We start from the raw sequence: 27736 nt of genomic DNA on the forward strand, positions 1-27736 counted from the left end.
ACAATTACTTTATTTGACAAGAGGAGGACTGATAGCTGAAAATAGAAACTGGCAGAGTCACACAAGGTAAAGAGATGTTAATATGTGGGGTTTTGTGGGGGGGTTTTGTTTTTGTTTTTTAGCAAATCTAAAAAACCAAAACTTAAGTAGGCATCATCTTGAAATTCCAAAGAATCAGTTTAAAGAAAAATTAGAGTCATATTAGAACAGAGAAAGCCCAAAGCCAGTAAAAGAAGGAAATGAAAAATATTAGAGCAGAATTAAATGAAGGAGACTAAAAAACAATAGAACAGATCAGTGAAACCAGGCACTGGTTCTTTGAAAAGATGAACACAACTGATTAATGTTTAGCCAGGCTCATCAAAAAAAAAAAAAAGAGAGAGAGAGAGAGAGAGAGAGGACTCAAATAAATAAAATCAGAAATTAAGGAGAAGAAATAACAACCAATACCACAGAAACACAAAGGGTTATAAGAGAATACCATGAAAAATTACATACCAACAAATTGGATAACCTAGAAGAAATGGGTAAATGCTTAGAAACATATAACCTTCCAAAACTGAATCAGGAAGAAATAAAGAAGTTGAACAGATGAACTACTAGCAATGAAACTGAATCAATTATCAAACACCTCCCAACAAACAAGAGTCTAGGACCACATAGCTTCACAGGTGAATTTGACCAATCATGTCGAGAATGGTTAATTCCAATTTTTCACAAACTATTCCAAAAAAGAGAAGAAGAAGAAAAGCTTCCAAATACATTCTACAAGGCCAGCATTACCTTTATAACAAAACCAGATAAATGCACTACAAAAAGAGAAAACTATAGGTTAATACCTCTGATGGATACAGATGTAAATAATCTTCAAAAATACTTACAAACCAAATCCAACAATGCATTAGGAAAATCATTCAACATCATCAAGTTGGATTTATTCTGGGGATACAAGGGTGGTTCCATATTCACAAAATCAGTACACATGATACACCATATCAATGAGAGAAAGGATAAAAGTCATATGATCATCCCAGTAAATGCAGAAAGAGCATTGTACAAAGTACAACATCCATTCATGATAAACTCTCTCAACAAACTAGGTGTAAAGGGAACATACCTCAACATAATAAAAGACATATGAGAAAAGTCTACAGCTAACATCATACTCAATGGTGAAAAAAGTAAGAGCTTTACCCCTAAGAGATCAGGAATAAGACAAGGATGTCCACTCTCCCCACTTAACATTAACACAGTACTGGAAGCGCTAGCCATAGCAATCAGATAAGAAAAAGAAATAAAAAAGCACCCAAACTGGCAAGAAAGAAATAAAATTTTCACTGTTTGCAGACAAGATACTATATGTAGAAAACCCTAAAGACTCCACCAAAAAACTACTAAAAGTAATAAATGAATCCAGTAGAGTTGCAGGATAAAAAATTAATACCCAGAAATCTGTAGCATTTCTGCATACTAATAACAAAGTAGCAGAAAGAGAAATTAAGAAAATGGTACCATTTACAATTATCCCAGAAGGAATAAAATACCTAAACAAAACCTTAACCAAAGAAGTCAAATGCCTGCAATCTAAAAACTGTAAAACACTGATAAAAGAAATTGACATGACACAAACAAATGGAAAGATATCCCACACTTGTGGATTAGAAGAATAGATGTTATTAAAATTTCCATACTACTGAAAGCAATCTACAGATTTAAAGCAATCCCATCAAAATAGTAACATTTTTCACAGAATTGGAAAAAAATACTAAAATCTGCATAGAACCTTAAAGACCGCAACTAGCCAAAGCAATCTTGAAAAAGAAAAACAATTCTAGACTTTAGGTTTTATTACAAAGCTGTAGTCATCAACACAGTATGGTACCGGCACAAAAACAGACACATAGATCAACAGAACAGAATACAGAACCCAGAAAGAAACCATGATCCTCGGGTCAATTAATCTATGACAAAGGAGCCAAGAATAAACAATGGGGAAAAGACCATCTCTTCAATAAATGGTGCTAGGAAAACAGAACAGCTATAGGTTAAACAATGAAACTGGACCATCTTTTAACACCACCCACAAAAATAAACTCACAATGGATTGATTAAAGGCCCAAATGTGAAACCCAAAACCATAAAAATCCTCAAAAAGAACCCAAGCAGTGATTTCCCTGACATCAGCCCTGGCAATATCTTTCTAGATACAGCAGCCCTAAGGCGAAGGAAACAAAAGCAAAAAGAAACTATTAGGACTACATAAAAAACAAAAAGCTTTTGCACAGCAAAGGAAAACATCCCAACAAAACAAAGCAAACAAATAATAAAAGCAACCTACTGAATGCAAGAAGATATTTGCAAATGATATATCTGATAAGGGGTTAATATCCAGAACATAAAATGAATTCATATAACTCAACAGCAAAAAAAAAAAAAAATTATTTAAAAATAGAGAATCTTAGTTAGAGCACTTAGGTGGCTCAGTCAGTTAAGCATCCAACTCTTAATTTCGGCTCAGGTCATGATCTCAGGGTCATGAGCTTGAGCCCAATGTCAGGCTCCATGCTCAATGGGGAGTCTTGCTTCAGACTCTTTTTCCCTCTCCTCATGCCCCTACTCCCCCCAACTCTCACTCTCTCTAAATAAATAAATAATCTAACAAATAAATAAATCTTTTACAAATATATAAATAAAAATAAAAGGACATCAATAGAGATTTTTCCAAGACCTCAGACAGCCAAGTGGCACATGAAAAAGATTTTAAACATCCCTATCCATCAAGGAAATACAAATCAAAGCCACAGTGACATATCACTTTATACCTGTCAGAGTGACTAGTATCAAAAAGATGAGAAATAACAAGTGTTGGCAAGGATGTGGGAAAAAAGGAATACACTGCTGGTAGAAACATAATTTTGTATAGCCACTATGGAAAACGAATGGAGGCTCCTCAAGAAGCTAAAAACAGAACTGCCATTTTATCCAGCAATTCCATTTCTGGGTATATATCAGAAGAAAATGAAAACACTAATTCAAAAAGACATATGTACGCACGTGTTCTTTGCAGCATTACAACGTACATACAACATACATACAACAGCACCCATGTGTTCTCTGCAGCATTACAACATACATACGACATGCATACAACTACGTACAACAGCATTACAACTCTGCAGCATACAACAGCCAATATATGGATATAATCTAAAGATCCATCAATGGATGAATGGATAAAGAAAATGTGGTATATATTTGTGATGGAATATTACATAGCCACAAAAAAGGATGAGCTCATGCACTTTGCAGCAACGTGGCTAGACCTGGAGGGTATTATGCTAAGTGAAAGAAATTAGTCATAGAAAGACAAATACTGTATGATTTCACTCATATGTGGAATCTAAAAAGGGAAACAAATTTTTTAAAAAGCGGAATCAGACTTACAAATATGGAGAGCAAAGTAACAGTTGCCAGAGGGGAGAAGGGAAGAGTTTGGTCAAAATGGATGAAGGGGAGTGGAAGATAGAGACGTCTAGCTATGGAATCAATAAGTATGGCGATGGAAGGTACAGGATAGGGAATCTAATCAATTAAATTGTTATAACATTGTATGGTGACAAATGATAGCTACGGTTGTAATGAACACAGCATAACATATAGAGAAGCTGAATCACTATGTTGTACAACCCAAACTGATGTAACATTGTGTGTCCACTATATTTCAATTTTTTAAAAAGTCTTCAAAAAGGAAAAAAAAAAAAAAAAGGAAGAAAAGAGCCGCTGCAGTTACTCAAAAGCAGACGGGAAGCAAAGAAAGAGGAAAAGACAAAAACACACTGCCATCGAATGTGAAATTATACCTCTCCAACTTGTTTAGGCCCACTGTGTAACAGACCCTGTTTATGTATTTCTGCTGGGGTTTCCAAATTACTTCTGCAACAATTGGGGCACAGTGAGGAGTTCAAAAAGGGGCCAGCTTTCTAGAGACAGAGGATGTCTGTATATTCAGAAAGAGGATTTCTATACACAGTTTTATTAATGTACATTAGCCCTACCCTGTGGCTCTATCAGAATAACTCACTTTAATCAATGCCATGTCCCTGAGGAATGTAGTCAGATCCAAGGATTCAAAGCTGTAGAATGAGATATACCCTTTATACTGATATTCACATATCACTGTTACCATACTTTTCTTCAAAGTCAACACCTATAAAATCCATGCCATGACACCCATCCTTCTCCATACTTTCACATAGGCCCCTTTGTTCAACCTCTTCTTTGATTATATAGACAAAAAAGGGTCCTCCCTATTTGTTGCAATTTCACAACTATGAAATTCTAGATAAAACACTGTACTTTGAATTGCCATATAACATTCTCACTGCATTTTTTTTTCACTGCATTTTTAACCCACTCTTCCTAATTTAGGTAGGAGCTAATCAACAGCTGGTGAGGGGAAAGGAAATATGCATGGGGCAAGAGGGAAGAGACTGGAAAGGGAAGGATCCGTGAGAATAGGTCCCAGTAGGGACAAGGCCACAATTTCTATGTTAATCCTTGCATAAGCCACTTAACTGTTCTTTGCCTCAATTTACCTGTTGTAAAATGGCTCTCATTATTCATTCAAATAGAATACTTAGAGAATCCTGAGGGCCAGGCACTATGTTAGGCATTTTGACCAGACCTAAAGTACGTTCCCTTTCTCAGTGCCAGTAAACTGTAACAAAAATACGACATCCAACAGCACTGTAAATAGCAATGCAAATCTTTCTCAAATGATTACTATAGAAAAGAAGCCCAAGATCAGGCGCACGGTACCTTCCTCGTGAGTGAAATTGCTTTTATATGCTATATCAGAAGGCTTTCTGATCAGTCCCTACTCTACTATCATTGGGGCTGATAGAAAGCACTATGACTCATGTTCCTTTGTTCTTCTCTTTGTAAAACGTATTCCTGAATTCTCAATTAATGGACCATATCCAAACTCCAACCAAGTTGTTTATTACTACAATCTAACTTTATTTATGGCACAAGCATTGCCACAAATATGTTTTTAAAAAATACTTAGCAGATCTTAACATTTATTAAAAGCATGTTACTTTTAAGTATCTTATTTCATTAATACACTCAATGACCAAGGTTGGTATTACAATCTCCATTTATGGTTGAGAAAACTGAGACTTTAAGAGGCTGATAGTTTGCCATGCCACACAACTAATCAAAGGCAAATATGGAATTTTAACCCAGGTCTATGTGCCTAGAAGGCCAGTGTTTATTCCCAAAACATCAAGCTACTCTGCTAAGCCTCACTGTGTCATTCTTTGCTAATAAACTCTATTTCCTAGACAGAGAATATGTTGAAACCTAAGCTCAGTAATATAACCTCAACCAAAAGCATATCTTTAACTACTTCAGTCCCAAGTGTCCTTTAGGTATGGCTGGGAAAAAAATAGAAGTTAATTAAAGCCCTGGGATCCAAAAGTTATATTTTCCCTAACAAACTGGTACCCAGTACTCCCAAAAGGACAGAAGTTAATGATGGAAAACATCACTAAGGCAACAATCTAAATCCATTCCTTTTCTTCTCTCATCTGTTTTGGCTGAGTTAGGTACCTGGAAAAAAGAGCTGTTGTTGACTCCATTACCTTCCAGACCTCTTCTAACACTGTAATTCTGAAAACCTTACTTATATAGGGGATCTTGTGGTTATTCTCTAAAACTAGGTTTTAGAAGCCAGACTGTTCCATTACAGTAGCAGTACCACAAGTAACATGAAATCACATCTAGCAATTGCCATGCTGTTAAAATTTATATGAAATCATACCAAAATGCCAAAATCATACCAATTAATCACAAGGAATAAATAAAAACCAGGAACGCTGAGAGGTACTTGTGTTCATAAAAGTCCATTTCTTTGAACCTCTGAAATGATATTTGACCAGTTGGAGAAAGCCTGACTGAGCAGCATGCTCAGTTGTGACTTTTATGGTTCCTGTCCTGTCACCTTCATTGTTAACTACCAAGGTAACTGCTATCTGGCCCCTTTAATAAATTGGAAGTTCCCAAATCAATCAAGGTGGAGAAAAGATTCCTGTTATTCTATGACAAATAATATATCAGAAATCATGCATTTCCCTTCTATCAAAGCCACAGATTACACCTGAGGGCTTAATATACCAGTTCAAATTTCAAAATCAACAAATACATACAAACTATTCAGGGGAATAGAGACTAATGATGGTCTCTAATAGGAGAAAACAGGGGTTCGTGGCCAAACACTGAAAGATGATCAATTTCTGTACTGGAGAAGCAATGTGCTTCTGACTGGTAACTGGGGAAAGCAAAAACCCTGGATGATAGTTTCTTGAGACTAGAACTGAGATTGAGTCAGGCCCTGGGCTAGGCGTTAGGAATGTATCACTAACGATGGCGGCTTTTACCTATTCAAACAAACATACAAACAAAAACACCTAGCAGCACCATATGGATTCTAAGCCTTCATTGTGTATTAGGAAGGAGGCTCTTTCTAAAACCACTTCCTTATACATCTCTCTACACAAACCCAGATGAAGCTGGACAAAAACTAAAAGGTCCAAGGAATTTTCAAAGAACTCATGTCTTACCCTACCCAACAATAGCCAAATGTTACACAGACTATTTTAGTTACCGAGGGCTATATTGTCTCTGCCATTTTAGCACAAAAGAAGCCTTAGGCAATATATAAACAAGTGGGTATGGCTCTGTGCCAATAAAATGTAATTAACAAAAATAGATATTATTTATTAAAATAGGCAGTGGGTAAGATTTGGTCCATGAGCCACAGTATGCTGACCCTTGCTTTTATGTAAACAGAGCAAGGAGACCTCTCTGAGAAATCAAGTAATTCCTTATCCTCTCTCCCTTCAGCCCAGGACTTCTAAGAAGGAGCAAAGAGCAAAGGCACAAGGCTAGAAGTTTTCCCTCAATCACTTATTCTTAAAGTCAGAGCCTACAAAACACTTGGAAGCATACGATGCCTATGAGTATCCATTCCACCTATTTTTACTTGTCACCATTAGAAAACAAAAGTCTTTTCTAATCCAATAGAGAGACCAGAGTGACTTCTGACATGCCAGTAGAATGATACTTTTTTCCTTTAATTAAACATCACGTTAATGGGGCTCCTGCGTGGCTCAGTCATTAGGCGTCTGCCTTCAGTTCAGGATGTGATCCCAGGGTCCTGGGATTGAACCCTACATCTTTCTCCCCTCTCAGCGGGAGGCCTGCTTCTCCCACACCCCCTGCTTGTGTTCCTTCCCTCGCTGTGTGTGTCTGTCAATTAAATAAATAAAATCTTTTAAAAAATAAATAAACATCACATTATTAACTCTTGTCTGGTGCAGAAATTCAGACAGCACCCCGTAAGAAACATTAAAGCCACAATTGTCCAATAGCCTTCACAAACACCCAGAAGCTCCCGGAGGGCCATACTTTGGGAAAGCCAGCCCTAAAGAGGAATACTAACTCCTTCAGGATGAGACTGCTACTGAGATAAAAGAATTCTCCCTAGAAAAAAGACCTGCCCAGCAAGTGCCTCCTTGCCCAGTGACTGGTTCAGTGCTTTAATCAGCCAGATCCTGCTGGACTTGTTAGACATGACCAAACAACAGCAATAACTTTGGTAATCATGCCAGACACGGTTCAGGGCAAAATGGCCTGCTGCAAAGGAAATCTTTATAATGGGCTTTGCCCAGGAAACACGCCGATTATTGTCATATTACCATGGAAGCAGAAACTGATTAAAGGCACGGGGGGTAAGAAAGAGGCAAAGGATTGGTCCTAAATATCACCGGCACACCCTGGGATCTTTATGATCTCCTTTGAATGGGGGCTGCCTAACACATGGCTTGAGGGAGGGGCCCAAAGACTTTAAATCCCAATTTGGAGGGTGGTAGGCAAGTCATCAGAACAGAAAGAGGTGGTGAGGCATACAAACAAGGCACAGTAAGGTAAGGTTTCTGAGAGGGTTTCCTATGATCCAGAAGGCAGGAGATGACAGCTGGCAATGGGCAACACAAAAGAGTGAACAGTAAGAATTTGACAGATAGTGAGATACACATGGAAATGGTGTTGGAAGAGCAGGCTCAAGGAGCCTGGGTGGCTCAGTGGGTTAAGCCTCTGCCTTTGGCTCAGGTTATGATCTCAGGGTCCTGGGATCGAGGCCCACATCAGGCTCTCTGCTCAGCAGGGAGCCTGCTTCCCGCTCTCTCTCTGCCTGCTTCTAATTTCTCTCTCTCTGTCAAATAAATAAAATCTTTAAAAAAAAAAAAAAAAAAAAAAAAGGAGCAGAAGAGGGCTGCGTACAAAGCCAGGCCAAAGCTGGGACACATATCAGGGAGAATCTGGTATCCCCCCCCCACCCCCTAGCAAGAGACCATACAAGAAAGCCCAGAGACATGGACTTCCCAAACCCACCCCATAAGGCAGAACCACTGACCCCATTCTACAGAGAATCCATGGGAATACAGAATAAAATCTGAAGCCCTCAAGAGCCAGAAAATCAGGGTTTGGACCCCAATTTGCCACACATTAGCTGAATAACTCTGAGCAAATAACTCCTCTGAATTTCAACTTCCTCATCTATAAAACTGGGAGACAGTTATTTGCCCTTGGTCACTTCACCTGTATAAAGAGGAATGCTAATAATACCCTGCCTGATTAGCTCTTCCAGTTGCTGTAAAGATCAAATTGAAATCATAGGTAAAACAGGCAAACTGAAAAATACTAAGAAAGATGTTTTATTTCCAATATTTTTATGAAGTGTTGTTATGTATGCTATCAGGGCAAACACACAACTCCATCTCAGGATGAAAAACTGTTTTTGAACAAGATCTGTATTAGCCTGGAAAGTCAACATTCACATAACTTGGACTAGATAATATCTGCACCACTCATGAAACCTCTAGAAGAGTAAACTAAGTGGCCCTATTAAAATATCCACCTTTCTTCTTTATTAACTAATTCCCTATTTTAAGCTTCATTTTACATCCCAAATCCGTAACGAATGTTGCCCAGGGCCTTCCCCTCGTCCATCATCAGTATGAGGCGTCTTCAATTCTTTTTAACCACCAGCATTGGCTTTAGAGAATTCTCCTTTAAAGACCTCTACCCTGGTCCAGACTGTCTTCTTCACAGCAGCCTTCCTAGAAGAGCACACAGTTGGTTGATGATGCCAGAAACTCTACCACAAGCTCTGAGCCATCAATCCTGCCAGCTATCCACTTCTTTACTGCTCTTCTCCAGCTTCTTAATGGCCACTTCCCTGTACACGCATTCTGGTGGCCACTCCTGTTTCTCTACAGAAGGCGACATATCTCTTCTTCACATTGGTTCTTTCTAAACTATCCATTCCTCTCAATAGCACTTAGATTCTCTATCATCATTAAAGGGAATAAAAGCAAAGTGGAACAGCAAACAGATGACTCAGAAAATCTAAGGCTTAGCCCTATGACTGACTAGCAGTGGGAAAATACTTCAGCTCTCTAAGCCTTAGTTTCCTCATCTATAAAATGAAGATAAAAACATTTACCTTCCCAGATTAAGCTACATAATATATGTAAAAGTGCCTTGTAGGGGCGCCTAGTGGCTCACTCAGTTAAATGGCTGCCTTTGGCTCAGGTTGTGATCTCAGGGTCCTGGGATCAAGCCCCGCATTGGGCTCCCAGCTCAACGAGAAGCCTGCTTCTCCCCCTCCCACTCCCCCTGCTTGTGTTCTCTCTCTCTCTCTCTCTCTCTCTCTCTGTGTCAAATAAATAAATAAAACCTTTTTTAAAAGTGCCTTGTATGCTATAAAGTACTCTGCAAATGTTGATTTATACCCATATCTATACTCACAGTTTAGGCCTATATCTATATCCACATCCAGGTAATCGGTCAACCTGAGTAAGATCACATCCACAGATCTCAGTCTTGTCATTGCCCAGCACAAACTTCACCATACCTGAAACAACCCAATCTGTAGTAGAATTACTTCTTCCTCATTCACGACTGGATTCTCTAAATTCCACATATCTGGAGGAGAATTCTATTATGAGAGATTGTTCTCTTGATCTTCTGCTTCATCAAGCTAGGAAAGCACCAACTAGAAAAAGTACAGCAGTAACTTTAGCCTTCCTGAACCTTCCTTCCCCTACTCCATTCCTGCATTTCAGATCTCTGAAATGCATGGCTGTCTTCAGACCAACACTGAAGGTACCTTCTTGGCAAGAGGCACTAAAGAGAAAGCAAGTCTTTTCTTTCACAATCTGAAAGTGATTCTGAAAAATAATCACAGGCCCAGCGAAGAGGCTGTGAAGAGTAGAGACTGTTTTGTGAGGCACGGTGATACTGCACAGAGCCCAGGAATGGGAACTGGTTACTGTGTGCCAGTTCTGATTCTCTGACCAACTGGCTCCATGATCTTGGAAAGGAACATGCCCTCTTAAGTCTGCTTCCTCATCTGAAATATGAAAGAGTTAAATGTTCTCTGAAGGGCCCTTGGAACACTATGCGTCCATTTCCAGCAAGATAGTGTGCATTAGTCAAAAAGAAAAGGAAATGAACAGCAACTGCTTTTCACAAAGGAAAAGCAAACAAAATGCCATTAAGCCCCAGCTTTCCCTCCTCTTCCTTTCTCCTAGTACAACCATACAATCCCTGGCAGAGGTCTTAAACAATTAGCACACTGATTACCTTCTGCTTTCCTATTTAGTGCCATAACAGAAATATCATTCCCATAAATCCTAAAACACTGGGCATGGGTATGGATTCTAGAAGACAATTCTCTCCAGACAAACCAAATACAGAGAGATATCACTATCTCCAGTGTTAAAAGCAAGAGAAATTCAGCATGGTGACAATGGTGGTAAGGACATTCTCTTTACAACTCCCTTTGGAGTTTTTTTTTTCCCTGCTCTAAACAAAAGTTGTAAGGGGCAGTAATAAAACACCTTGATGGCTGGCTCCCCCCACCTAAGAAATTCAGGGTGGATGAACTAGGGATTAGTCCCCAGCTGTCAACTGCCACATGCATAATACATATTTTTCCAATCACACGGAAAGACTTTTCGACAACAGCCTGGCTCTGGAAAGAGAATTGGAAGCTGAAACGTGGCCATCCTATTTCTGGGAAATCCTTAATGAAAACCTTTTGCAAAGAACTGCCTTTAAGTTCCTAATATGGTACTATACTGTGGGGCCTACTGCTTGTCACTTAGAAGAAACGTCATGCTGCCTTACAATAAAAATCATATGAAGGGAGGACTTTGTCACCCTTTAGTAATGCCACATATTTCCCAATTATATACTACCCACTATAAAAAAAGCAGCTGCTTTTGCCAAAAACATCAACAAATGAGCAGAGAAAAGGGGAGGCCTCTAGATCTGCCAAACCAGCTGGTGTAGGCTCTTAGGGAAGGAAACAAAGAAGACAGGCATCACACCATCAGAAGGTACAGCCATTCTTCTATGACAAAAGACAGAAAACACAATCACATCATAATTAAATTGAGGCTAGTCTGCTTAACAGGGAAACCTTTAATCCCAGCCATGATGGTAGGATGGGGGAAGGGAATGAAAGGAAATTCACTTCGGGTTCAGTTCTTTACTGCCAACTGGGTCATTTCAAAGAAAAGTACCCCCAACCCCAGTAAAAAATATCCAGGCAGTTTTAATGCAAGATACCTGCTTTAAAGTACAGTACAAAAAGAACTTTAGAATGGAAAATCTGACTCTGGTTCCCATTTGGATGCCAACTCCAGGTCCCTGAAGGAGTCAGTTCTCTCCCTTGGCTTCCTTTTCCCTAGACATAAACTCAACAGAGTGGATATAAAGTTTTCTAAAAAACCTTCCAGGTCTGTTATTCTATAAGAACCAAAAGAAAGGGGCACCTGGGTGGCTCAGTGGGTTAAGCCGCTGCCTTCGGCTCGGGTCATGATCTCGCGTCCCGGGATCGAGTCCCGCATCAGGCTCTCTGCTCGGCAGGGAGCCTGCTTCCTCCTCTCTCTCTCTCTGCCTGCCTCTGCCTACTTGTGATCTCCCTCTGTCAAATAAATAAATAAAATCTTAAAAAAAAAAAAAAAAGAACCAAAAGAAAATGTAGGACTATAAGCCAAGCACCTCTGTTTCACATGCACAATGTGGGAAAAAATATCCTTAAGATGTAACTCATATATCATAAAACTCACTCATTAAAGTATTCAATTAAGTGGGGTTTAGTATAGTCACAGAGTTGTACAACTATCATCACAATCTAATAGAAAATTTCACAACCCCAAACAGAAATCCTTTGCCTATTAACAGTCATAATACATCCCCACCCTCTCCCCCAGCCCTAGACAACCACTAACCTGTTATAACTAGTTTGTTTAATGTTTTCAACATCATAAGGTTTTTAAAATAGCTGTATCATATCAAGGTGCCTGGGTGGCTCAGTTGGTTAAGCATCTGCCTTCAGCTCAGGGAGCTCTGCATTGGGCTCCCTGCTCAGCAGGGAGTCTGCTTCTCCCTCTCCCTCTGCCCTTCCCCCAGTTCATGTTCTCATGATCTCTCTCACTGGTTTTCTCGCTCCAATAAATAAATAGAAGTCTTTAAGAAAATATATCTGTACCTATTATATTTTTTTCTCTTATTACAATTATTTGGTATATTACATTATTACACTGATTGATTTTCAGATGTTAAACTATCTTTGGATTCCTGAAATAAATTCCACTTGATTATAGTATATAATCCTTTTCACGTGTTGCTGGATTTGGTTTCCTAGCATTTTGTTGAGGACATTCGTGTCTATATTATTAAGGGAATTTGGTCTATAATTTTATTTTCTTGTGATATCTGGTTTTACGATCAGGCTACTACTGGTCTCAGAGAATATGTTAAGAAGTGTTCTCTCTCTTTTTAAAAGAGTTTGCAAAAGATGGGTATTAATTTTTACTTAAATGTTTGGAAGACTTTACCAGTGAAATGAGCTAGGCCTGGGCTTTTCTTTGTGGATAGTATTTTGATTACTAATTCAATGTCTTTACTTGTTATAGGTCTCTACAGATTTTCCATTTATTGTGAAGTCAATTTTTGGTAGTCTGTGTCTTCCTGGAAATTTGACCATCTCATCTAAATTACATAATTTATTGGCATAAAGTTATTTATAGTATTCCCTTTAATTTTTTTTATTTTTTTGTAGGGTTGGTAGTGTCCCCTCCTTCATTCCTGCCTTTAATAAGTCAAACCTTCTATCTTTTCTCTTTGTCAGTCTAGCTAATGATTCCTCAATGGTGTTGGTCTTTTTAAAAATCAACTTATGATTTTTTTAATTGTCTCATTATTTCATTTAATTCCACTTTATATTCGTCTTTTCATGCCTTCTACTTTCTTTGGGATTAGTGTATTCTTCTTCTAGTAACTTAATGTGGAAGGTTAGATTACTGAATTGTGGTCTTTCTTCTTTTCTAATGTAGGTGTTTAAAGCTATAAATTTTCCTCTAAGCACCAATTTTCCTGCATCCCCTAATTTCTAGCGTGTTGTGTTTTCACTTTTATTCATTCCAAAGTATTTTCTAATTGCCATTATGATTTCTTTGGCCCAATGTGTGATATTAGTCACACATTGTGATTGTGATATTAATTTCCACATATTTGTGAACTGCCTAAATGTCCTTTTGTTATTAATAATTTCATTCATCTATAGCTAGAGAATATACTTCATGTGAACAAATATACGTACACATGTTTTGTGGCCTAGCAGAAGGTTTATCCTGAAAAATGTCCCATGTGCACTTGAGAAGAATGTGTATCTGCCTTTGTCATGTAGTGTTCTACAAATGTCTGAAAGAGGTCTAGTTGGTTTATAGTACCATTCAAGTCTTCTATTTCCTTGTTAATCTCTGTCTAGTTAATCTAGACTTTATTGGAAGTAGAATACTGAAGTCTCCAACTACTATCTTCAGAGTTATCTATTTCTCTCTTCAGTTTGGCCACTGTCATTTCATGTATTGTGGAGCTCTGTTGTCAGGTGCATATGTTTATAATTTTATATCTTCCTGATATATGAACTGTGTTTACCATTATAAAATATTTTTCTTTGTATGTCAAAAGTACTTTGTCTTGAAATCTATGTTGTCTGGGGGCACCTGTGTGGCTCAGTCAGTTAAACATCTGACGTGGTTTTAGCTCGGGTCATTATCTCCGCATCCTGAGACTGGACCCCACTTTGGGTTCCACATTCAGTACATAATCTGCTCGCCCCTCTCCCTCTGCTTGCTCTCTCTCTCTCTCAGGTAAATAAAATCTTTTTAAAAAAAATCTATGTTGTCTGATATTAGTATAGCCACCACCACTCTCTCTGGTTACTATTTGCTTGGAATATTTTTCCATCCTTTTATTCTCAACCATCTGTGTCTCTGAATCCAAAATGTAACTCTTTTTTAAGATTTTATTTATTTATTTGACAGAGAGAGCCCAAGTAGGCAGAGAGGCAGGCAGAGAGAGCAGGAGAAGCAGGCTTCCTGATGAGCAGAGAGCCCAATGCAGGGCTCAATCCCAGGATCCTGAGATCATGACCTGAGCTGAAGGCAGTGGCTTAACCCACTGAGTCACCCATGTGCCCCCAAAATGTAACTCTTAAAGACAGTACATGTTTGTTTTTTTTTTTTTTTAAAGATTTTATTTATTTATTTCACAGAGAGAGATCACAAGTAGACAGAGAGGCAGAGAGGCAGGCAGAGAGAGAGAGAGGGAAGCAGGCTCCCTGCTGAGCAGAGAACCCGATGTGGGACTCGATCCCAGGACCCCGAGATCATGACCTGAGCCGAAGGCAGCGGCTTAACCCACTGAGCCACCCAGGCACCCGACAGTACATGTTTTAATCAATTTACCCATTTTACTAATTCCTGCCTTTCTACTGCAGTGTGTATTCCATTCACACCTAATTATAGATAGGCAGGATTTATGTTTACAATTTATTTTCTATATATCTTGTTTCTTCTCTTCCTCCATTACTACCTTCTTCCTTGTTAAATATTGTCTACTGTACTATTTTAATTCCCTTGTTTCTTTCAGTATTTTTTTAAGTTATTTTATTAGTGGCTGACCTCAGGATTACAATTACCATCTTAATTTAAAACAATCAAGTTCAGATTAATTTTAACTTAATTTAGAAAGCATATAGAAACATGGTGCCTGGGACGCCTGGGTGGCTCAGTTGGTTAAGCGGCTGCCTTCGGCTCGGGTCATGATCCCAGCGTCCTGGGATCGAGTCCCACATCGGGCTCCTTGCTTGGTGGGGAGCCTGCTTCTCCCTCTGCCTCTGCCTGCCACTCTGTCTGCCTGTGCTTTCTCTCGCTTCTCTCTCTATGACAAATAAATAAATAAAATCTTTAAAAAAAAAAAAAAAAAAAAAAAAAGAAACATGGTGCCAGTATAATTATTTCCTTCCCCCCATACCACTTTGTGCTGTATTGCCATATGTATTGCATCTTTATGTATTATAAGCTCATTAACACAGCTTTGTAAATATTGCATTATGCAGTTGTCATTTAAATAGGGTATGAAAAAAGGAGTTACTAAAAGACAGACTGTCTTTTATACCTTCATATATAGTTACATGCACTGATACTCTTTATATTTTGTACGATTTAAGTTACCATTCATCATTCTTTCATTTCATCCTGAAGGATTCCCATTAGTATTTCTCATAGGGCAGATCTCCTAGTGACAAATTCTCAGTTTTTGGTTTTGTTTACCTGAGAATGTCTTAATTTCTCCCTTGTTTTTGAAGGAGGAAGGATGGTTTTCATGAATACAGAATTCTTGGTTGATATTATTTTTCTTTCAGCACTTCGAATTTCACCAGGGCTGGCTCCTGGTCTCCATGGTTCTTGATAGGTTTGCTTTTAATCTTATAAGGAACCCGGTTATTTTTCTCTTGCTTCTTTCAAGATTCTGTCTTTGGTTTCCAGCTGTTTAACTATAACATATCTAGGTATGGCTCTCCTTGAGTTTCTCCTATGCAGAGTTTTTTTGAGCTTCCTGAACCTGGAGATTAGTGTTGTTCATCAAATTTGGGAAGTTTGGGGCCATTATTTTTTCAAATATTCTTTATGCTCCTTTCGATCTATCTTCTCCTGAGATTTCCATAATGTGTATGTTATTGGTGTTCCACAGTTTCCATTATGTCCCACAGTTTGGGGGGCTCTGTTCATTTTTCTTAATTTTTTTCTCTGTTTTTGCTGAGACCAGGTAATCTCAATTGATTTATGTTCAAGTTCTTTGCTCTTTCTTCTGCTAGCTCAAATCTGCTACTGAATTTTTCACTTCAGCTATTTTACTTTTCAATTCCAGAATTTCTCTTGTTCTTCTTTACCATTTTTATTTCTTTGCAGTGTCTGTTAATACATTGTTCTCATGCATTCCTTTAAATCTTTAGACATGGTTTCCTTTATTTCTTTGATTATATTAGCTGATTTTAATTTTTTATCTAAATTCCAACATTTAGGCCACATCAGGAACAGTCTCTACTGACTGCTTTTTTCCCTGAATAGAGGCCATAATTTTTTTGGCATGCCTGATTAACTTTTTTGAAAATTGGGCATTTTAAACAATATAATGTGGTACCTCTGGAAATCAGATCTTGACCCCCAGGTTTTGTTGCTATTGTTGTTGTTATTATTGTTGTTGCTGTTGCTTTGTTTAGTGTCTTTCTTGGACTATGTCTGTAATGCTTGTATTCCTTGTATTCCTTGCCACTGACTCTCTGCTTGGTTAGCTTAGTGGCCAGCTAGTGACTTCAGATATCTTCTTAAATGACTTGAACCACTAAGACTGCCACATTTTGCCAAGGAGCTCTGTGTGTATGTTGGGACATTCCCTCAACACTCAGCCAGGTAGTTTACAACTTTGCCTCAAGTTCAAGCATAGGGGAAAAATTAGAGCCCCCTGAGGTCTTTTCTAGGCACACAAACAGCCTAGAAAAGAACATGCATGTAGCCTTCTAGATCTTCAGGAATATGTCAGAGTTTACCAAAACCTCCAGTAGGTATCTCATTTCCCCATTTCTTCCTTTCATGTTTTTGCCTAGGCTCTTGCTTGCCCTACAGGTACTGCAGTCTCAGGCAGCTGTAATGTTAAACACCCTAGGGATAGAATTTTTCTCACTGAGCTAGCCCTAAGTCAGGTGAAGTAAAGAGAAGCCCTATTAATGGGATTTTCTAGGTAGCTTTGAGACAGGTTAAATAGTGACAAGACTCTGGGTATGTGAGTTCCTGAGGAGCTACCAACACAGTCTTCCCCCCACCCCCCAGATGTTAAAAGGACTGGCTTCCACAGCTAATGTGGTTATAAGGCTGTGGATTTTCAAGGTTACCCTGAAACTATGGAGAAGGGAAAATGAGGCAGTTTAAGTTAAAATGCCACAAACTCTGCTGCTACAAAGGTTCAACATCTTTTCATCAGTAAACACTCTTTCGATTGTTGCAAGCCTTTTGGTTAATTTCCAGAGTTCTGAAAAGTTAATTTTGGCAATTTTTTCCAGTGTCCTCTTTGCTTTCACAGAGTCAATTTTCTGAGGTATTTAATTCCCTCCAAACACAAATTTAAGGTTCTCTTGCCCCAGTATGGCTGGAAATTTTCCTACAATGAAACACATTCCTGAGGAAACAGAAGTTAAAAGAAGCAATGGGGTAAAGAATAAACAAACAGCTACCCGTTGTTGCTGCTAGGGTGGAGAACTGGGGAAATGGGACATAAGAGGAGGCAGAAGGTTTAGCCTTTTGTACATTTTGAATTTTGTACCATGTTCATGTGTTACCAATCAAAAAAATTGTAATATACTCATAAAAGGAGATAGTAGGTACTTCAGATCTTCCCTGAAAACTCCATGAGATGTACTATACTCTGTCTGTTTCTGAGAAAATTTCCACTCACTTGATGTATCTGTTAACTACCATTAGCCAGGACCATTAACTACCAAGGGTAGTAAGACAGGTAGCTATGACTTAGGAACTTTTCCTTTTTCAGTTCATTCTTTTTACTATGGGAAATTACATCCCCATGGTCTTTTCTCCCCCACAACACCCCTCCTCGTAACATCAGATAGAATATACATCATACCCTGAAATTTTCATTGCTATTTTGTAATTAATTGTAATTAAACTATTTATTTTTTTAAAGATTTTATTTATTTATTTCAAAGACAGAGATAGGCAGAGAGGCAGGCAGAGAGAGGGAAGCAGGCTCTCTGCTGAGCAGAGAGCCCGATGCGGGGCTCCATCCCAGGACCCTGGTATCATGACCCGAAGGCAGAGGCTTTAACCCACTGAGCCACCCAGGTGCCCCTAAACTATTTAAGTGAGCAATCAGATGTTTTATGTTTTATGCTCCAAGATGGAGGGCCCGTAGCGGCCTTATTCACCATTATTCCCCCAATTTCCAAGATAGTACCTGACACATACAAGTGCTTAGCAAATCCATGTTGAATTAAATTGAAATGCCTTTACATTGTGCAAGGCTCTAGTACTTGATGCAAGTCCAGTCAAGCATCATGAGGGCGCTCTATCCCACTAGCCAAAAAAAAAAAAAAAAAAAATATCAGCTTAAGATTTCCAGGGTACACCCCTGGAAAACCATATTTCCTTCTAGATCTTCACGGGCTTTAGAAAATTCCTATAGTAAATGATTAGAGAAACAGATGCCAGAATAAATGAGTCTGTGGCTATGCTTTAACAAGTGGCTATAAAAATTAAGCTGAAAAGCAACTTTCCTTCATCACTATTTCCTTCATCACTATTAAAGCTTGTTTCACTTCTCCTTCCAAGTCCCTACATCACTACTCGTCCAACTGCTTTAGACTTTGGAATCTGGTGTTCTGAGGGCCTTCAATGAACATGGCAATAATGCCTCCACCAAATTCTATTTGACACTGGTTAACACCTACTGATAACAGTACCATATAACATACTCATTACATTGATCTGACTTCAGAGAGTATTTAAAATAACCCCATGTGTTCTAAGGCACTAATTAAATATCACCAAGATAATGACAGGATATCTACTGAGAATGTATATTACATCACCAACTCTTCCCTGCACAGCATGGCACTATACCCACCCCAAAGGAATTATAAGTTTTGGGTTCTCTCACTACAGAGCTATTCAGGACAAAATGAAAAGCCACCAGGGTGACACCTTTCAGGAAACATTCATCAAGAAGATAATCAGATAAGTTAGCATGATTCAAGTCATCTAGTTATGCTGGACTTATCAGTTTGATATTCCCCTTGCCTGCTCTTCCAGAGTAAAGGTGATGGGCTCTAAAGTTCATAACAGAATCAATTTAGGCTGCTTGACTATGAGCAAGACAGCTGCAGCCCAGAAAAAAGAGAATGATAAAGCCAGGAGGAACACTAAGGCTTACTGACCAAAACTCTAATTTTACAAATGGGAAAACTCAGGCTCACAAAGCTAAATACTTATTCAATATCATACAGCAAGCTAGTGACAGAGCTGGAACTAGCAACCAGTTTCTCTCTGTGTCAAGCTGGAGATGACTCCCCACTGAGGATATTCAAGATCAAATTTGCCTCACAAAGGTAATCAATCCATTCTTCCAGGAAAGCATTCACCATATAGGTGCCCCAGTTGCCAAAGCAAGAGGTAAACAGATACTCCAAAAGGTCACCTTAATGTAAACATCTAAAACTCTGGTCTATAAAGTATAGAATGTAAGTACAGAATATAAGAAAGTGGCATTTTTAAAGAATTTAAGACTAGGTTATAAAAACTATACAAATTACATGATTTCTACTTTATCAACTTCATGTACATTTTTAGAATAGAATGCATCTTTGATATTTTTAGTTTTTTAATGTTGTTGTTTATTTTTGTAAGTAGTCTGTACACCTAACATGGGGCTCAAACTCATGACCTTGAGATCAAGAACCACATGCTCTACTGACTAAGCCAGCCAGACACCCCTTTTTTGAATTCTTATAAAACATAAGTCTTAATTAGTCCCAGACAGCCTATGTATGTGTGACTATTCATGTATATGTGTAGATTTGTGATATAATTATTTTTTTCTGAAATCTGCTTTATATATACAAACATACAAAAAGTATGTTATCCTTGGTTTTTGAAAGACTAAAATTTTTGTTTAAATGTTTCTATTTAAATACTGACATGTACACTAAAATAATGTGAACATTTACATAGGCATAAAATAAGTTCCTATAATTGGGTTAGTCATTCCTTTCCCAAATGATTAAACTACAATATACAATACAAAAAAAAGGCATGGAATGTTAGAGCTGAAAGTGAGCTTACAGATTTACTGCCCAACCCTACCTTTATAAAGCCGCAGACCTGGGGCCCCAGCAAAATGATTTATGAAGGTCACAGATCCCATTAGTAATAGAACCATATCCAAGTATCTAATCTTCATGTCTAGGGTTTTTTCCATTATACTTTCATTCTGCCTTCACTCATATGCCAACAGTGCCTAGTAGTGCTTCCCAGGAGAAATCTCTATCTGGAGACTACTGCCTTTCATTTCCCTAGCACATTAGCATCAAAGATTCCTAGACTAATAGAGTTAGATCATCTAGCTCAGGAGTTGCAACCTGATTAAAAATAGGCTGTGAATGTATTTTACTTAGTTAGCACGTTTTTTTAAAAAAGAAGAAAGTAAAGGCCGTTTGAATGTGGTGAGGCTGCTATATTTTACCCCAATCATTCCAGCCCTATTAACTCATTTCCAACAGCTTTAAACTTTTCCATTTTCTCCTTGGCCCCTGACAGGACTTGAGGCTGTGATCCCCAAATCTGGATCAGGCATAGTTAACAGCACACCAGAGTAAACCTAGTTGATGGAAATGCTACCATTAGCTATTTTAATTGCCTTACAAATAAAATTCCATTGAGCTTTTTTTTTAGGTTAACTAGTTGTATCAAAAGTCTGCCAACTGCTACCAGTCAGACAAACCCAACCTGCTGCCTATTTTGTATGCCTCTGTCCCTTAGCTGAGATGACATGGTTTTTATATTTTCAAACAGTTGAAAATTCAAAAGAATAATATTTCATGACTTGTGAAAATTAAGTGAAATTCATATTTCCATGTCAACAAATAAAGTTGTATTAGAGCACAACCACTTTCATTCCATGTATATATTATCTATGATTGCTTTTTCACAACAACGGCAGTTAAATAATTGCCACCAAGACTGTATGGCCTGCAAAGCCTAAAACATGGCCCTTTACAGAAGAGATCTGCTGCTGACCCTTGAGCTATATCAAAGAGAATTTAGGGGCACCTGCGTGGTACAGTCCAGTTAAGTGAAGGACTCTTGGTTTTAACTCAGGTTGTGATCTCAGGATCATGAGATCGAGCCCCATGTTGGGCTCTCCGCTCAGCATGGAGTCTGCCTAAGACTGTCTCTCCCCTGCCCCTCTTCCCTCTCTCAAATAAATAAATGAATCTTTTAAAAAAGGGAATTTAAAGCTGCCAAATAACTTCTGAAAAGTCACAAATATTTGTGTGGAATTGCTCACCCCTCACACATCACTATCAGATGAATCTTCCCGAAGCACAACTCAAATCATGCTTCTCTCCTACCAAAAACATTTTTAATACTCCCTCTCTCTATCAAGAAAAATCTGAAGTACTTAACAGGTCCCTGCACAGTAAGGCCTCAGCCTGCCATTCCAACTTCATCTCCCCAAAACGCCCTTCCTGCGACCTATCCATTGCAGATGACTTGAATTATCTGCTGTCCCTTTACATCCTCTGGGTCATTTCTACTACATGAAATACCTCATCCTGAATACAGTGCAACACAGTAAAGTAAGCAAGGCCTTCAGACTCAGGTCTGGGTTCTAAATCAGACTCTTGCCCTTATTTGTTGAGAAAGTTATTTAGCACCTCTGAACTTCAGTTTCTTCATCTATATAATGGGAATAATCATCCTTACCTCATAAGGCTGTTATAATATTTCAATGCCTGGCACTGTGAACAGTTAAACATGCAATAAGTATGAATTCAGACAAATTCCAATGCCACTTCCTTCTTTCCTTTTCCTTGCCCTCTCACCAAGAAATGAGCTCTCCTGCTGGTCTTCATGTGCCACGATATCCACCTGTTCCATTCGTATGGCTTGGATCCACATCCACTGATAGTGACCTCTACCCACATTTGATAGGGATAGTGATAGTGATCTCTACCTGATAATCATCTCTACCCATGTCTTTTCTCTCCCACTAGTCTAGAAACTCTGAGGGCAGGAACCATTGTTACAAAGACTGTCACATTTGTGACAGCCCTGAGCATGGCAGCCTGAATACAGTATGTGCAGAGGCATTTCCTGAATGAATGGTATGTGTTCACTGAACTATATATAACATTTATTAGATGTATCATGTTGCCTTGTGATATAAGCAGGAGCCACATCAATTGTTCTGAATAATTCCTAGCCTGAGTGCTTAGAAAATATTCAAACAACATCAGGGACCAAAACTGCCAACAGAAAGCCAAAGGACAAACAGAAAAGCAAGCAATATGTTCACCTTTCAGAGTCACAGTATTTTTATCTTCCATTAGTTTAAGTTATAACCATCATATTGTACTCCAACAATTATAAATAGATCACATTTAAAGGGGGGTAATCAACCACTTCCCTAGGAGAGAGACATGTTGAGTATTGTTAATAACATCATTTACCTCTGAGGACAGATGTAAGTAAACCTAAATGTTCAAAAGGGACCCATGTTTAATGAATAAATCATCACACAAAGTTGACTTAAACCTTATCTGGAGCTCTGTACAAAATCAGACACAAACAGGATAAATGCAGAAATCCAGTTCCACCTAGGCTCACAACTTAAAAAAAAAAAAAAAAACTGCACCTAGTTTTTGCAACACAATGCACCAAGTTTCATTGGTTCCTAGAAACACTAGCCATTTGATTTTCTAGTCAACAGAGTAAGTCAAAGGGAAAGGTGTCAATCATTGTTTCTGACAATCAGCCTTTCATGCCAGGCTCCAAATGCCAAAATGAATCCCCACACATGAAGACAAAATTAATTGCTGAGACATGTCAATGTATAGAGTGACATTTTCCAATAAGATGACAGTAAAAAATATGTTTCCAATGACTTCTGCTTATTCATTGCCCTTCAGAAACCTACTGAGAAACATACACTCACCATCAGATACATTATTAACCTAAAGATGCATTATCAACAACTTTCTATGTTTGACTGTTTCCATTTACAAAGCAGTTTCATAATCCATTAACTCCTTTGAGTCTCGCAACAACCCTGTGAGGTGGGTGTAATCAACCCCATTTCACAGATGAAGTCAGTAATCTATGCCATCTTATCCCAAGATGGAAAAGTCACGTCTTCTAACTCCAGTTCCAGCCTTCTCTTTTTCCTGTTTCCTTCACACAAAGAAAAGCTTACCTTTGTTTTGCTTCCCCACTCATTCTCAAAAAGCTAGCAGTGTAAGGAAGTGGAGTGGGAGGATTAACATTACTGTGATCAAGACAGTGGGAAACATCCCGCCTATGCTTCTACCTAATCATGTTTTTAGAATCACGCAACTTAAAGGAAAGAAATGGAGTGTGGGTTAGCTGCTGGGTTTTATTTCCACCCTGCCCTATTTTGGCTTTCTATGTATATTCGGAAACAGAAAACCACCCTGAATATCAAGAAGCCCCATGGGCCAAAATATTTTCTTGGATCTTCCACCCATCTGCAAAGGTTTAGGCCTTAAAAACTGCTGATTCTTACCAGTTTCCGTTCCAGAGAAGGAAAGAGTCAGAACCACTATTTGCCCTTAGCATACAAAAATCTACTCTTCCTGGGGCGCCTGGGTGGCTCAGTGGTTTAAGCCTCTGCCTTCAGCTCAGGTCATGATCTCAGGGTCCTGGGATCGAGCCCCACATCGGGCTCTCTGCTCAGCGGGGAGTCTGCTTCCCCCTCTCTCTGCCTGCCTCTCTGCCTACTTGTGATCTCTCTCTATCAAATAAATAAATAAAAATCTTTTAAAAAAAATTTTAAAAAATCTACTCTTCCTCAAATGTGTTATTGAATTGTTTATTGTCTCTTAAAAATCTTAATCTCTCTGTAGCTGGTCACTTTTTAGCACAGTTTCAGCTTACCATACACTTCACACCCCTTTCTGGGGTTCATGAGGAGCTACATATACCAAGCAGCTTATCATAATAAGTAAATTTTTTTAAAAAAATCCAAACATTCTCCCCTTTTCCTTTCAATGAACCCTCAATCTGTCTAACTAGTCTTGTGTCTTATCTTTAACCCCTCAGTGAATTCTATTAGGTGACAACACACCCCAAAGGCCTATATGCCTCTAAGAACCAGCATTTCCAATACCCCATCTTTCAGTTGCTGCCGAGAGTGTGCTCTTCTTTGGACAACAATATGACAAAAAAATTAAATAATCAGACTCCATCAAATAACCAGCAGGGACGTGGGCCACTTATATATTCTGACCAAAGTGGGCAGACAACACTGGCAGTGAAAGCAAAGGCCTGCCAGGAGCAAATCAAAAGAGCTGCACAAAAATATCAAGCCTTTCTCCCCACTCTTCTTTGACTCCATCTGCCTTAAGAAGGTCCTTGCACAGGACTTAGACACAGTTTTTCAGGGATAAATGCGTTCAGAACAAAGTCATAAGCTGACAGGACACATTTACCAGTAACTCTGAGCAGTGACTTTCTTTTTTGAAACCATTTTGCAGCCAAGAAGAGAAAAAATTATCACTCCACCCAAATGCTAGCCTCCATTCTTCTGGGTATATATACTTTGGCGCAAAGGGCTGGCTCGCCTGCGCTCTTGTTGGGAATGTTTATTATTCTTTCTCTTACTCCAAGCCTTCTGCCAACTAGCAGAAATAAAAACTCCACACAGTGGGGAAGGGGGGGTAGGGTCCCACAGACATCAGTTGTGACCACTGGCAAAGCCAAGCTAGATGAGGTTCCTTCAGACCAGTGGTCCTTAAGCCTAGCCCTGAAGTATGCTCTCTGGGGACTGGGTCCCTTGTGCCAGGTACTAGGCAGGTCTTTGTTTCACCCCCAAGGAGAATTCAGTGGCATGTGAGGCCATCCAAAATTCTGAGCTCAGACTGACTCTGACCAAAACCACAGCTCAATGCCTTATTTTCTTTCTTTCTTTTTTATTTTTTTTTTGAAATTAACATATAATGTATTATTGGCCCCAGGGGTACAGGTCTGTGAATCGTCAGGTTTACACACTTCACAGCACTCACCATAGCCCATATCCTCCCCGTGTCCATAACCCCACCACCTTCTCCCTGCCTCCCTCCCCCTTATTTTCTTTTTAAATTTGTGTTTGTGGTAACTTTTTTTTTAAAGATTTTATTTATTTATTTGACAGAGAGAAATCACAAGTAGACGGAGAGGCAGGCAGGCAGAGAGAGAGGAGGAAGCAGGCTCCCTGCTGAGCAGAGAGCCCAACATGGGGCTCAATCCCAGGACCCTGAGATCATGACCTGAGCCGAAGGCAGCGGCTTAACCCACTGAGCCACCCAGGCGCCCCTGTGGTACCTTTTTTTTTTTTTTTAAGATTCTATTTATTTATTTCATAGAGAGACACGCAGTGAGAGAGGGAACACAAGCAGGAGGATTGGGAGAAGGAGAAGCAGGCTTCCCACTGAGCAGGGAATCCAATGTGATCCCAGGACCGCAGGATCACAACCTGAGCCAGATGAGCCATCCAGGCACCCCCATAGCTCAGTACCTTAAAAGAAAAAAAATAAATCTGGGGCGAAGGAACTTTCCTTAGAAAACAGGTTGATACAGGGAATTTTCTTTCACTACCTCAACTCTCATTCGTTAGCAACCATAGGCCAGGACAAAACCATTACTTGTTCTGCCAGCTTCTAATCTCTCTTATTTAGAAGGTGCTAGGGCAGTTCCTTGGTCAGCTTGAAAATCTCCTTACCCTTACCCAAATATATAGAGAGATATACAGTACACATGAGTACTAAACACGTCCAACAGTACAGGCAAATTGTCCCTTCAGAACAACAATCCTCCAAGTAATGATAGTTGCAGAGCAAGAAGGTCCCTGGCACAGGTACTGATCGTCTTGTAAGGTCAAGGCCTTCTAATTACAGCCACCGCCTTCCACTGACCCCACTTCCGAAGTGTTCGGAAACCCACTCGCCTCAGAGAACTGAACTGGAAAGCACTTTGAAACCTCCCTTCCCCCTGTGGTGTGGAAGAGCTTAAAGGCCAGAGCCACCAGCTCATCCACCAAAGCCTCCCACTTACTTCTCATTGCGCTGATAAGCGCGTTGCCATCTTTGATCACGTCCTTAATGAATTTATTGGTTCTCTCCAGCTCCTGCTCATAACACTTGAGCCTCTCACGGAAATCGGGGCTGTCCAGGTAACAGTCGCTGAACTCCAGCGGGGGATGCCCCATGGTTCTGATGGCGAGGGCTGAAAGGAGCGAGGAAACACACAAAGACCAAGAGCATCAGCGGGACAGTAGGGGAAAGGAGATGGGGGGAACTGAGTGCGGGACCCGCCTGGGAAACTCATAGCCTCCCTCCCTTTGAAGGACAGGTACCTGTTCTTTTGAGATTCCTGGGTAGAACTGGCTGGTCTCCACCGGAAGCAGGCAGCCGGCAATTGCTTCAGGTGACACAGAGACCTAACTAATGCAGTCCGATCCTGGAGGGGTTCTGCCTAGCAAGCAGCATGCCCCCAAGGCATTGCCTCCCCAGACAGGCAGCCCAGCCTGCCTCCGGAGACCAGTGGGATCCTTCCTGAGCAACTGCAAACGTGACACTTTAGCCCGCCCAGGGTGGAGGCTGGGGTGGACGCTGGGACTGGAAGCTTCCTCTCCCCGCTCCTCGTTCCCGAGCTAACTGAAGATTTCCTTTGCTGAACTCCGCGGGCAACCCTGATTGCACTATCCCCTCCCCCTTCTTAAAGCCAGAGCTCCCGCCCCGCCCTAGCGAACCTTTGCGCCGATCCCCAACACTCGGGCTCCTTCTTCAACTGTCTTCCACGCACCCTGGGATTGCGTTACCAAACTGTTCTTGCTCCTAAGAGTTCTTCTTGGTCCAAGGGAGCCGGCCTGCTGTCCTGTTAGGCGTCGGAGGGGTTAAGCCCTGGCGGTAGTTGAAACGTAGCCTTCCTCACTAGACACCCGAGAGGGAAGGGGAGGGCGATATCGCTACGCACAAAAGCTGCGGTAGCCTGGCGCTTCCCTACGGAAACTGGAGAGCACTCGGAGCCCTAGGACTCCAGCTGGGAAGCGTGGCGGCCTGGGAGATGTAGTCTTTCCGTTTCTCGCCCCTTGACTCCTCCCTGCAGTCTCCCCACCACCCCGCCAGGGCGGAGGCTTTCCAGGCAAGACTTTCCCACCCTGCCCCAGGCTCGCTCCTGCGGCCCAGCCAAGAGAGGCAGGTGCACTGCCCTGGAGCCTAAAGAGGGAAAGTTTCCAAAACGAGCGAGAGAAGCCGGGAGGCGTCGGTTGCGGGAGGCCATCTCTCACTTCCCATTACTTGACTGTGTTTTTGTTTTTGTTTTCCCTTACACTCTTTCCAGCATCCCTCTGTGAGAGCAACTTCCTTTCCCCTTCCCTTGCCCATTTCTCCCTATCCTAGTGTTCTAATTCTCCTGGGCCCTCGACCTGAACAACCTCAAGGGTTGGCTCCTACGCGAGGATCGCAATG

General features: G+C 40.0%; 1 protein-coding gene across 9 annotated transcripts in view; it reads right to left on the reverse strand.

The window, feature by feature from the left end:
• OPHN1 (oligophrenin 1) overlaps positions 1-27320 on the reverse strand; it is a 593829-nt gene extending 566509 nt beyond the window's left edge. For 5 of the 9 annotated variants that reach the window (XR_009350083.1, XM_059158456.1, XM_059158455.1 and 2 more), the window contains exons 1-2: positions 27019-27319; positions 26322-26492 (exon numbers count right to left, since the gene is read on the reverse strand). Coding sequence is in view for 7 of the 9 variants with exons in the window: in XM_059158456.1 (XP_059014439.1) it covers positions 26322-26475 (154 nt within the window). In the remaining 2 variants the exon portion in view is untranslated. Of the gene's footprint in view, positions 1-26321; positions 26493-26622; positions 26980-27018 lie in introns of those variants that run through there. The other 4 variants (XM_059158453.1, XM_059158452.1, XM_059158451.1 and 1 more) reach the window with 4 other exon arrangements.
• Positions 27321-27736: the final 416 nt, after the last annotated feature.

Source organism: Mustela lutreola, chromosome X (genome assembly GCF_030435805.1).
Source record: "Mustela lutreola isolate mMusLut2 chromosome X, mMusLut2.pri, whole genome shotgun sequence".
Taxonomy (NCBI): domain Eukaryota; kingdom Metazoa; phylum Chordata; class Mammalia; order Carnivora; family Mustelidae; genus Mustela; species Mustela lutreola.